Source organism: Hyperoodon ampullatus (genome assembly GCF_949752795.1).
Source record: "Hyperoodon ampullatus genome assembly, chromosome: 5".
NCBI classification, from domain to species: domain Eukaryota; kingdom Metazoa; phylum Chordata; class Mammalia; order Artiodactyla; family Ziphiidae; genus Hyperoodon; species Hyperoodon ampullatus.
In genome coordinates this window covers 98,347,507-98,361,280 of record NC_136918.1, presented here as the reverse complement: position 1 = coordinate 98,361,280, position 13,774 = coordinate 98,347,507, and the positions used below count along the sequence as shown (strand labels likewise).

Here is a 13,774-nt window from a genome sequence, read left to right as displayed (position 1 = left end):
TATGTCTAGCACACAAAGTGGATTCTTCAGTTTTTTAGCCAAGCAAGGGGACACATGGTCTCATATGAAGAGAAGTCTGATATACAGGGCTTTTTAAGTGGACAGTGATTGTGTGTAAGTCCATATTCCCCAACTAGTTCATCAGGAAGAATCCTGCCCATCAATGTATTAGCAAAATGTGTGCTAAAAATAATTTGTCTGAAAACAAATCACAGACCACAGACATCGATTCAAAGCAAAAATGGTCCATCAGGACAATTCTACTTGCTGTAAGATGGACCTAGGTTTTGGTTTTATTTTCAGTTCCAGTCTTTCCACTGATTCTGTGCATGGCTTCAGATAGCATAAGATTACATCATTTTAGAGCTGGGACAGATTTCAAGATCAATTAGTCCACACTTTGTGTCCTTTTAAGCAGTGGTGCAACACTTAATTTTTTAAGCCATATACTTTATCATTGCTTCCATTCACGGAACTAAATATAATCATAGTGGTCTTTGCAAACAAAGTAGTTGGCTCCGGACAGGAGAGGCTCTTCTTAATATTTTTCTTTTAGTTCAACAAGAGCCACACAATGAGGTTTCATGGGGAAAAAAAATAAGTGGAAAATAAATATTGGAGAGTAGATGGGTACTGATTCAGTGGACACTAACATCTCTACATTTTCTTTGTATTTTAGGGGCGGGGGTAAGAGAGGGATCCTCCAAAGAAGGTGATAGAGTTGTGCCACAGCTTTTTGCCTCTGTTAACAGATCTCCTGCTTCACCTGACTAAAACAGCTCTGGCTGCCCACAAACAGCCCCTCTTCCCTGCGTACATCTATCACCCCAGCTGCAAGAAGCCGTCAGCAAGGCCGGGTCTGTCCCTGCTGTGCCGCCCTGGGAGCTGCACCCAGGTTCCTCAGGGCAGCCAAGCGGCTCCATTTTCTAGAGACAGAAACATCTCATGCCAGGTGTGCAGCTGAACTCTCCCAGCAGCAAGACACCTGCTGGATGGTTCGGTACTGTGGGTTATTTTTCGAGCCTCTGCAGAGTAAATAAAACTTGGCTAAATCATTAAAAATGGGCAGGGAGACGGTAGCATCGTTGACTGTCTTTCTGATTCTAGAATAGTGTGTGAACACTTAGAATTTTTATCCCCCAAAGCTCTGTAGATCTATGTTCTCTGCCTTGATTCTCCTGGATGCTCTAACACCAAGCTCCACTCCACCTATGTCACTGTGTAGCGATTAGCCAGTAATTATCACCTGTTTTTAGAGCTCCTGTTTTTTAGTCAGGACAAATGATGGAAAATGCGACTAAAATAAATTCTTTATATGTGTCTCCTAGAACTGGAACAAAGCTAGATATTCTTTCAGAAGTTATTATCTTCCAGCTTTTCAAACAGGGGATTCCAGAACCTCATGGGGGAATTTTAACAGCTATAATTCAAAGTTTGCTTATTTAGGGAGTTTACTATGTATTTTGACTCAAAATTTTCCTCAAGTAATGAAATGTGACTAAAGTCATTCTTTATAGCTAATAAAAACCACCTGCTAACTGCATCCTCTACATACTTCCTCTTTATTTTACAGGGGGTCTTTTATTAACATTAATCTTGGATCATGGTTGGGGTAGAGAAGATACAATGGAAAGGAACGTTGCCTTAACAACATAAGACAGTATGAAAAAAGCTTGCATCAAAAGAGCCAACAAACCTACATTGGGGAACTCGTAGTTATATTATACTTGCTGTAGCCTTGCTGTCAGTAGTAACTTTGAAGACTACTTGTATTTCACCTGAGTTGTGCACATGGATTTCACGTGGAATACTATTGTTCTTTCTTTTCTTGCTGGCTTACTTCATGCCATCCTATCCTTTACTGTCAAGTTCTTGTCTCAAGTATTCCACAAGGCTTTCTCTCCTCTTCTGAATTGCAGAACCTGGGTGTAAGTCCTACATCGGCATGTTCTTTTATTCTGTGTTATGATGTTTCATGGGTGTTAGTTTTGTTTCCTCAGGCACCTTTAGGCTCAGAAATCTCAAATGAAATGATTTGACTTCACTTTATTCTTCCTTGGTTATTTGACTAATAGGGGTTTCAACACATTAATATTTCAGCTCAAAACATTTTCGCCCATTAGATAGACAGATTAATCTCCATCATACCTCTGAGAGTGCAGAATATATTTACAAGCTCAGTGGGGGGCTGGGATCTACTGAACTACTAGACCACCACAAAGTTTCCCAAGGCATAGACTAAATAATTTTCATTAGAAAATTTACATCCATGTGTGTTATATTTGTCCCCAGTGTGAGAATGTTCTTTACTTCAAACTACTGATATACAACTTTTAAATCATGACCCATTAGGGACTATCAATATAATCCTGGTCAAATCACATTTATGAACATTAACAGTCTTTATATCTGAATGGATTTCATTTAATTGTACCAAACTAAAAATAGCATTAAATAAGCCACATACAGACATGCACAGTGGCCCCAAATTTATGCCAAGTTGTAAAACTTGGCATGGAGTTCTGATTACAGGGATTCCTAATCTTAGTTTAATACTGCTTTTTCCAAAGACAAATCCAGAAAGGGCTTCCTTTGGGCTTTGCTCGTCTTGGGATAAGGATAGGTTGCAGGGGTCCTCCTTAGAAGGTACACTGATGACAGACAGCAGAGACAAGCAAGACACATAGGAGGAAGGTGGGATAAAGAGGACAAGGTTGTAGCTGAGTCTGAAACAATTACAACCAGAAGCTAGATGTGAACCCTATGACCTGATTGGTCCTGTGATTCCAGAATGAAATCCAGCTCAGCCCAAAGGCACGTTTCTCTTATGTACCTATTTGACCAATTAGGTCAGATGCCAGAATGGTACTCATGAAAGAAATGAACAAAAAGTTCTTTTAGTTAGATTTGTTCTACCAACTGCTATTCATTATAAGTAGCTCTAGTATCAAAATTATTCCAACTAAATGAAAGTCAGAATGAAAATGAAAAAGTCAGAGCAAGGCACTCCCCGGTTACCATTCTTTAGGGTCTCCCCATCACTTGACCATGTTTCTTGATCTGGCACAGAAGGCCCTCCCTAACCTGGCTTCTGCTTCTCCTGGCTTCTATGGCTTCTGTCCACTTTTTCTCCCCTCACGCTGGTGAAAACAGCCCACTATTCACCACACACAACCGTGCCATTTCGGGCCACTGCTCTGACATGGACTACCCTCCCTGACATTCCTTTCTCTTACCACAGTCACTTAGCCGGCTCCAGCCTACTCCTCCTTTGCGCCTCAGCCTAGGGGTCACCTCCCCCAGGAAGTTTTTCCTAATTTCCCCAGACTTTGCGATGTGCCGCCCACTCTGGGCTTCTGTCGCCCCTGGTGCAGACTTCTACCAGAACTCTCACCACTTTGTGTAGAATAATCGGTCATTAGTGACCTACCCCTACCACTAGCCTCGAGCTCCTCAAGGGCAGGGACCATGCTTACTCCTGTTTGTAGGCACAACACCAAGCACAGGGCTGAACACATTGTTGGCATTCAGTAAATGTTAGCTGAACGCAGACCCAAACCTTTTACAAACAAACCAGGTTTAAAATGTCACTGGCATTATTCTACCTCTGATCATGAGCTAATAGGTGCACTGTGAAATCTGAGAACAGCCTGATTCAGAAAAGGAATACAATGAACATTTAGAAATTGGATGCCCTTCAATGTACTTTCTGTGTACTACACAGCTCACTTTTTCTTAAGTGGAATAAAAAGCAAGAAACTGAAGAGAAAAAGCAAGTTTTGTAAGCCCAAATCCACCTATTAAAAAGTGCAAATTAAATGACCTTTTCTCTTTTACTCTTTCCTTAAAATAAATTATAGGCTCTCTCCCTGTTAATCTTGCTAAGGAAACAGAACCAAGATCATCAAATGGACTTTTACTGAAATATATGCTTATTTTGGCTAACTTAATACCTTCAAGAAAATTAGCAGTTGCAAAATTCTCCATATTACAACTCAGAGAACTTAAAAGAAAAAAATACACTGGTGGAAAAGTGTTGTTTTTGCTATATAGGACTACAGTTTATATACAGCAAACCATCTATAATGAATTAGATACTTCCTTTTCTCCTGAAAAGATTAGAAAAGTCTCCCTGCTGTCAGAGCCCAAAGAGGCTCTTCTGGGTGTCACAATCAATACCCAATTCAATTTAGTCACATGACAATGAAAGATACAAGAAATAAAACATGAAAAAAACAAATCTCTGATGCTGAAGTTCCAGTCTTCACCTCCACTGATCTTTTTCAACACTGAGGAACTTTACCAAGTTATGAAATACTCAATCTGGAAAAACTCCTGATTATGTGAAAATTGATCTATGTTGCTTGGGGTACTATAACTTAAGATGTCAGGGGTGTTTTTGTTTTGTTTTATACTGAAAGTATAGACAGTTTATCAGACAATGTTTTGGAGCTTGAAGAAAGAAATCGATTTTTCACAGAGTGAAATTTAGTCCAGAAATGAATTTAGCACATTGGCTTTATTATGGAAATGCTTGGCTGTACCCATTTGAGAATCTCCTTGAGCAATACATTTGATAATTTAGCCATGTAAAACAAAACAAAAAACCCCTTCCCTACTACATTTCTAGAAATGCCTAAGGCCCTTATTTTTCTTGAAATAATAAAATGAACTTATAAAATATTAGGTATTTTAGATTTAAAAAGGAATCACAAAACTATACAGCAAGATAAACAACCTGGTATCAATGTGTAGTAAGGAATGCCAAGAAAAGTTGTTTATTATTGAACAATTGTTAATATTATATATGTCCATTTTCAAAAATCTATTCTCATTGGTCTATATTAAAAAAACCCAAAAGTAAAGGGTTACTGTGTCTGGGACTAGTCTGTAGCTATACTAAGCATTAACTATTACAAACTTTCACCTCCATTTGTCACATGGCTTTTGTTTCCTTGCCCTCTCCTTCCTGCATGCCAGGCAACTTCTTCTGTGCTTCAAATCTAGTTTACATCATCCACACTCCAGTTGTCTCTGGTCTTTAGACTTTTTCTCCTCTAAATTTTGGTATTTAATATCAATGTTTGATATTAATGGCCTTCTATCTTTCAATGTTCCCAGCTATACTGTTAACTTACAAGACCATCTTGTCAGCTCTTGTATCCCCACCAATAACTTGCATATTTGTAAACCATGACTCTAGGGGTATCTAGTGCTGTGTATGGAAAGCCAAAGAATGAAATGCAAACTAGACCCTCCCTTAAGATAGAGAAGGATGATGTCATTTTACTCCTTTGTTATGATTTTTTTCACTCTCAGAATTCACCTGTAATAGCACTGGTGGCTCACCTTGTGTCTGGTTTTAGATTTTCTACTGTGGAGAAGGTTTGATTTGTAGTTTGAATGGACTTGTTCTTCCCACTGAATGACCCATTTTCTCTGGATATAACTTCATATTCTGAAAAGCAAAAAAAGCCAACAGATACTTGTCTTTATGCTCTGGTGGACTGAATGTTCTCGAAGCTAACCGCATAAGAGTCAACTCTCATAAAAGTGAGCAACAAGATTGCAGGTCTAGAGACGTATTGATCGTACACATTAGCTACTTCCAAATGGGGACTGTCAGAGGGTGATGAAGGTCCCAAAGCATTTGGGGAGTTGCTCACTGACCATTTCTGTTTTCTCTTTACCAGAGCAGGAAAGGTCTGGTAACTATGAAGACTGTTGATGCTCCTATGATAGCGTTGGTTATGGATAACCTATGATTTTGTTGGGTAAGTCGGATCGTCTGCCATTGCTGGAAAGCCCAGTGTGGCTTTGTAAAAAAACACTGTATGAGGAGCGGTGTTTCAGTAGAAGCACATTTCCTGCTCATGGGGCTTCACAATATAGCTGGGAAAAACGTCACTGACTACATGGTACTGCTGCAAAAAACTGAGTTGAAGACCACAGCAGCAAATAACAGTTAAATCAAATAATGAACAATGAACTATACTTTTCTATAGTTCATTATTTTGAACTACAGAATTATGGGATTTTGATACCTACTGCTTATGTAAGTTACATAAATTTTGTACATACTGCTAACATATACTCCCTTGATAATTATCCTTGAATTAAAAAAAATTATGCCCTTAAAGTCTTCATAGAGATCTGCATAAATTTAACTTAAGGGCAGGTTTCTATGAATTTGTAGGGCTATTCAAAAGAAAGAGACTTTCAGAATAAGAGAATATAATTTACTAATTTACTTTCCCTGCTCTCAGTTGGGGTTCAGTTTAATGCATGTGACAAGATCACACAGAGGGTTAAAAAAATCAAACTAAAACCAACAACCAATCAACCAACGAACAAAACTCTACTCAAAAACAGCTCCATCAGTATGAAGAAATACACAAGTGGTGGGCATCAGGGAAAGTGGGAAGGTTGCAAAGGAGCTGGCAAGTTACTGGGGATTTCTGCTGTTAGCACTGAGACCAAAGGTAGGAGATGGACATCGGAAATAAAACTGAAATTATAGAGTAACTCATGGAGACTTATAATCACCAATTTTAATTTGGGAAGGATCTTTACTGGTGAATTTTAAAAAGCCAAAAAGGAGGATCACTTTTTCTGAGTAATTTCCTATGACCATCCTTTTGAAAATTTGAAATTAAACTGGAAGGCAATGGTCATTGTATCTGGACACATTAGTGTAGCTATTAAAGGACTAATGGCCCATATTTAAGATTCCTTCCTCAGACTCTCTGCTCCCAACCTATGTCTCAGTTGGCTTTCTATTCTAAAGGGGTGTGGAAAGAGAGGGAGAGGTAGGATCCCAAATTCAATTATGTTCATTTTATATCTTTTCCTCAGCTGTGAAAGGACATTTACTAGAAAAAGATCAGAGTAATTAGAATGGAAGTAAAATTGATTTTTAAAAAATGGAAACTGCATGACTTAATGGAAAGAGACAGACCAAGCCACTTGCCTGGATCTCAGTCTCAGTTTTATGATCTGTAAAATGTCCATAGTGTCTCTTCAGAGTGTTGCTTGTAGGGATTAAAGAAGGAACATATGGAAAGTGCCTAATAGTATTTTGCATGTATTTTGCTCAACAGGTGGTACCTATTATTATTATATCTTTTATTATTCCTTATTAACCCCGAGTTGTGTCTTGAAACTAGGATCACAAAAATTTGAGAGATTCCAATTGGAAAGATTCAAGTGCTGTTTAGTCACCAAAGGAGCAATTTATGTGACACTCAAGCTGGTTATCCATGAAAACAATCACCTTCAAAAAACATCTTTGTTTGGGTCATTCCTCATCGACTGTGTGATATTCTTTTTAATATCACCTTAGCCTTTTAGTATACTTCAACACTTATAGCACATCTTTTCTAATTTTCTTTTGACTCAAGTTTTAAATGTTAATTTAATACTATTTTTGTCCTGAAAGACTGGAGTTTTCAAAATGGATCTAGAAGTTACCTTCATGATTAAAAAGATATTTAGAATTTTTCTCAGAATTCTTATCTTAGAATGTATATATCTTTCCTTTTTAATGCTTTAAAGTGATAATAGCTTTTCATAAATCCACGAACATTATAAAAATCTACCACCAATAACAAAAAAGTATGTGTCCATATTTCTTGTTTTAAATAGGGGATTTAAAAAATAATTTCATTAATAGTAAAGATATAAGAAAATCTACAAAGAACTGACACAATAATTGGTCTGTTTTTTCCCCCTCAGAGGGTTTTATTGCCCTATTATGAGAAAATTCTCTTAGAACATAATTATTTATTATAAATATTGGGAACAGCACTGTCTGGTCAATACAGCATGAAAATAACAAATGGTGATACTACTCTCTGTTAAGTCTTATACTCACAATAAATTGATAGCAATAAGAATTATTATTATTATACATAAAAAACCCTGAAGTTCAAAGAGGCTAATTATAGATCCAAGTTGCATTATCTAGAACACAGTTGGTCTGGGATTTAAATCTATGTCAGCATGCTCTTGACGTATCACAAAATGACACCTTATAAGTAATTTAAGTTGTCCAAGGACCCAGGCTGTGGCCAATCTCTATGGTGTACCTATTTCTACTTTAGTGTAGAAGGGATATGGAGAAGCATCTGAATTTGGATGCATTTACTAGAGGTGAATACATGCCTATCAATTAAAAGAAAGAGTACTGACAGAAGTCAACCTGGGGAATGAAGAATATGTTTCACTCTCTTTTTGTTATCTTTCTTAATCCTTTCTTGAAAAACCATTTCCAGTGATATGAGAATTAATCTCTGTATTATCTGAGCTGCTGGTTTATAAAAGATTACATTTGAAATCAAGTGGTATTTAATGGAACACTAAAAATAAACAAAAATGGAAAAAATTAGAACAGATCATTAGGGCATATGGTCCAACATTGAAATATAGACTAAGTGAGTAATGGTTAAATATGGACTTATTTCTATTTATAAAATATAATGGTTATAGATGTGGTCCTTATCCATGAAAATTGTTATCATAAGTCCAGTATCTAGTGAAAGATCTCAAGCAGCCCGTTAACATTTAATAATAATAATAATGTTATAAAACTAGTTGGTTAGATAAAGTATATCCTATTCATGATTCTTTGAAATTATAGGTTTATATAATTTAAAAAAGTTACATGATGAAAGGAAAATCCTACTTTAAATAGTTAAATCAGATACTATTGACATACCCAAGTGAATCTATATTAGATTATTAAACATATTAGATTAACCAATTCCAACTTGATGTCCTGTATTTTTAAGGCAAGTGAAATTTTATAGTTCATTTGGTCTTGTGAGAATGAAGCCTCAGACTATCACAGGAACGCTTTATTAGCACTGCATATGGATTGAGAGTTTTAAACTTTTTAATACATGTAGATAATCATTACTTAGAGATTGATTTTTAGATATTGGGATGATAATACCTACTGGCATAGTTCCAAGTAAAGAAGCAAGACTAGTCAAATCCCCAGGAACCATGGGCAGTGGCTGGTTCTTTCTCAAAACAAAGGCAAGCTTTGCATAAGAAAGGAAATTCACAAAATATGGTTAAAAATTTTAAAAGCCAGCTAAGCAAAGATAAGCTGCTTACACTGGACGTTGCCCAGACCAAACGGTTTTATCTGAGGAGAAATAGCTACTGTTTTCTCCTTTATTCATAGAAAACTTTTTTGGCAGATCTGGAATCTCCCCACTCCTCACTTTGCCCTGTGTACCACTCTCTACTCTTCCTGACAACCTCTTAGTGGGCAACTCTATTCTGCCTACCCACCCCAGGCACACGGTGGCGGGGACACAGGCAGCAGGAACCTTGTGTCCTCACGCTGTTTGCTACATCCTCTAGCTGATTTGGGTTGTTAGTCTTCCCACCCCTCCCCTCTACTTTGACTATCCTGTTCACTACAGAGAATTTAAATCCCATATAACAAATTCAAAGAATGACTCAGGGTTTCTATTTTTCATAGTCATTTTTAGAGAAATTGGATGAGTGACAGCAGAATCAAAATTTCCTGACATAAGCAGAAAATTCACGAAATTAAAACAATTTTCCTAAAATGATTGAAATAACTTTTAGCCTGCTTGAAAATTCTAGGTCAATCTAGAAATTGGGATGGTGAAAGGAAAACAGGTTTAAATCTTATCAGCAGTGGCAACTTCCCATATGTTATCTGTGATTTTCAGGTAATGAAAAGACTAGATATACCTTCACATTGTGAAAAACAGTTCTGAGAGGAGAAGGAAGGTATGCAACTTAAAGAGATCTGCTAAATTAACAGGGAGACCATAACCAGGACAAAGATGATCTTTTCGCATCTTATGATACTTTTAACAATCATGTACCACAGGGACAGCAGAACTCTGTGGGGACTTGCTGTTCCTAAGATATGCCTCGCAGGCCACAGTTTGAATCAAGGTACCACATTCCCAATGCATCGCACTATCAATGATTCCCACCGTAGTGATGGTCCACGTGCCATGATCTTACCAGTGACAGTGTCATTGAGTGGCTTATCCCAGTCCAAGATGACAAAGGAGGGACACCCTTCCACAGTGACAACAGTGAGGTTGGTAGGTGGGTTCTGTGGTGGGCTGGTGGCATTCCCTTCTGTGGCCTCCTCTTTGGGGAATCGCTTGACAGAGTCAGTGATGGAGCAGGGCCTGTTGTCAGGCTTTTGGATATATCGCACATGAGGACCTAAGACAGAGAGGACATTGAGCATTTTTTTTTTTTTGAGCTTGGAAAAAAGGTGGAGGTGAACTCATAAATAAAATTATCTGTTTGAGGACATTTGATCTAATACTATAAGCAGATGGATGAAAGCAATGATGTGGATGGTTTGAATTTGTGAAAATCCAGAACCCTATCTTTGGGATACATGATATGGATGTTATTGTTGATTTACTTTCCTAAATAGGTTTAGTTTATGCTAATATCCAAAAGTAATTTGGTCCCCCTGAGCGTGGTTTAAACTGCATAATTTATGGAGCATTGGAAACAGTGCTCAAAAGGGTCTTGTCTCAGTAGTGGGGAATGATTAACCTTACACTAAACACAGTTCTGGTCCCACCTAATAAATCTTAAAATCCTGACTCAAAAGAATCAGGTGGCTTCAAGTTATTTAAACTGCACCCCAGAATAAAATACAGGAATATTTTAGGAATAAAAATATTCCCAACTGGATAAAATAAGCTAGAAGATATTACCCATAATGAGGAGAAAAATAAATCATTTGAAGCCAACCTGAAACTTGGATAGCTGTAACAATCATCAGACAAGGACAGTAAAACAGTTATCATCACTATAATCCACATGGTCGAGAGTTAAGAAATGGAAGCTACAAAAAAGACCCAAATTAAATTTCTAGAGATCTTTAAAGGAGGCAGACAAGAAAAGACATGTTATACATAGAACAACAAAGAAGGATTATGGCAGATTTCTCATTGGAAAGAATGCAAGTGAGAAGGCAGTGGAGCAATGTATTTCTCTACTAAAAAACAAAAGCAAAACAAAAAACCTTATCATCTAGAATGCTATAACTGATGAAAATATCTTTTAAAAAAACAAAAGCAAAAGAACAACAACAAAAAAGGAAGATACCTTTTATTTTTTTTTTTTTTTTTTATTTTTTTTTTTTTTTTTTGCGGTATGTGGGCCTCTCACTGTTGTGGCCTCTCCCGTTGCGGAGCACAGGCTCCGGACATGCAGGCTCAATGGCCATGGCTCACGGGCCAAGCCGCTCCGCGGCATGTGGGATCCTCCCAGACCGGGGCACGAACCCGTGTCCCCTGCATCGGCAGGCGGACTCTCAACCACTGCGCCACCAGGGAAGCCCAAGATACCTTTTAGACATACAAAATCTGAAAGAATTCATGACCAGCAGACCCACTCTACAAGAAAGATTCAAGAAAGTCCTTCAGGTGGAAGGAAAATGATGCTGGATGGAAATATAGCACTTGAAACAGTAACTACATAGGTAAATATACACAGTATTTTTCTTATTAAATTCTCTCTGAAAGACAATTTGTTGTTTAAACAAAAATATTAACAATTTAGTGTGATGTATGTAACATGTAAAAGTAAACTATAATGACAATAGCCCAAAGGCCAGGAGGAGAGAAAAGCTGCTATACTAATGTAAAGTTCTTACACTATTTGTGAAGTTGTAGGATATCTCTGGAAGATACTGTGTTAAGTTAAAGACACATTCTATAAACCCCAAAGCAATCACTAAAATAACAAAACAAAAAAGTTATAGGAGTAGGACAACAAAAAAAGATAAAATGGAATCATAAAAATACTCAGTCCAAAAGAAGGCTGAAAAAAAAGGAAAGAGGGAACAAAGAATAGATGGGACAAATAAAACACAAATAGCAAGATGATGATAGACTTAAACCTAATCATATCATTCATCATGTTAAATGTAAGGTTCTAAACACCCAAAATAAAATGCAGAGATTGTCAGACTGGGTGAAAAAGCAAGATCCAACTATATGATACCTATAGGGAAAATATTTTAAACAAACAAACTAACAGGTTAAGAGTAAAAGGATGAAAAGAAGAGATACCATGATAACACTTATCAAAAGAAAGGTTGAATGGATATATAAATATCAACAAATTAGATTTTAGAGCAAAGAATATTACCATAAACAAAAAAAGTCACTTCATAATAATAAAGGACCAATTCCTCAGGAGTTTATTACAACCCTAAGTAATTTAGGTCTATATGTAAATACAGACCTTTAATATACATGTAGCAAAAAATGATAGAACTGTTAAAGTAGAAATAAATCCACAATTAGAGCTAGAGATTTCAGTACTCTTCTCTCATTAAATGACAAAACAGTAGACAGAAAATCGCTAAGGATATAAAAGAATTGCACAATACAACCAAGCAAACTGACCTAATTGACATTTTTATAGAACACTTGTTATGGACTGAATTGTGTTTCCCTAAAATTCCTATGGTGAAGCCCTAATTTCCAATGTGAGAAACCAAAGATACCTTGATCTTAGACTTCTGGTCTCCAGAACTGTGAGAAAATAAATTTCTGTTGTTTAAGCCACCAAGTCTGTAGTATTTTGTTATGGCGGCCCTAGCAAACCAATACAACATTCCACTTAAGAACAGCAGAATACACATTCTTTTCAAGTAAAACCCTTCTCACAAGGAGAATATCAGGCTCAGATGGCTTTACTGGTAAATACTAACAAATATTTAGGAAAGAAGCAACACCAGTTCTAAACTCTTTCAGAAAATTGAAGAAAAATTCAGCATCATTTTGATACTAAAACTTGACTTAGACATTACAAGAAAAGAAAACTACAGACCAATGTCCCTCACTGAATATAATTCTAAACAAAATTTTAGCAAATTAAATCCAACAATATATTAAAATGAGAATGCACTATAACCAAGTGGAATTTGTCACTGGAATGCAAAGGTAGCCTACAACTCAAGAACAATTACTTTATCACATTAACACACTAAAAAAGGAAAACCACATAAGCATCTCAATAAAGTCAGAAAAATTATTAGACATAATCTAGCATTCATTTCTGATAATGACTCTCACCAAAGCAGGAATAGAAGAAAACTTTTTCAACACAGTGAAGGGCATCTATGAAAAACCTACAGGAAGCACCATACTTAATGGTGAAAGGCTGAATGCTTTTCCCATAATATAAGGAACAAGAAAAAGATACCTATCTTCACTATTTCTATTCAGTATTTCACTAGAGGTTCTAGCCAGTACAGAAAGGCAAGAAAAAAAGATACCTAAGTTGGAAAGGAGGAAGTAAAACTTCCCCCTCAGATGACATGATTCTGTAGGTAGAAAATTCAGTGGATCTACAAAAAGACTACAGAGGTTTGCAAGGTTGCAGAATACAAGCTCATTAAACAAAAAACAATTGTTTTCCTATATACTAGCAATGAACAATTAGAAACTGAAATAAAAAATGCTACTTTTATGGTTTTCTTTACATGGAAAACTACAAAACATTGGTGAGAGAAATGAAGAACCTAAATAAATGGTGAGATATACCATGTTCATAGGTAATAAGACTTAATACTGAACAGCTGTCAATGTTTCCCAGTTGACCTACAGATTCAATGTAATTCTAATAAAAATATAAACAGGCTACTTTTTTTAGACGTTGAGAAACTCATTCTAAAATTCAGATGGAAATATAAAAGGACCTAGAGTCACCAAAACAACTTTTAAAAAATAAGAACAATGTT

General features: G+C 36.6%; 1 protein-coding gene across 3 annotated transcripts in view; it reads right to left on the bottom strand.

The window, feature by feature from the left end:
- ABI3BP (ABI family member 3 binding protein) overlaps nt 1-13,774 on the bottom strand; it is a gene marked incomplete at both ends in the record, with an annotated part of 249,712 nt that overhangs the window by 19,701 nt on the left and 216,237 nt on the right. For all 3 annotated transcript variants that reach the window (XM_079704665.1, XM_079704666.1, XM_079704667.1), the window contains 2 exons: nt 5,350-5,458; nt 10,015-10,224. In XM_079704665.1, the coding sequence (XP_079560791.1) occupies nt 5,350-5,458; nt 10,015-10,224 (319 nt within the window). The remainder of the gene's footprint in view (nt 1-5,349; nt 5,459-10,014; nt 10,225-13,774) is intronic.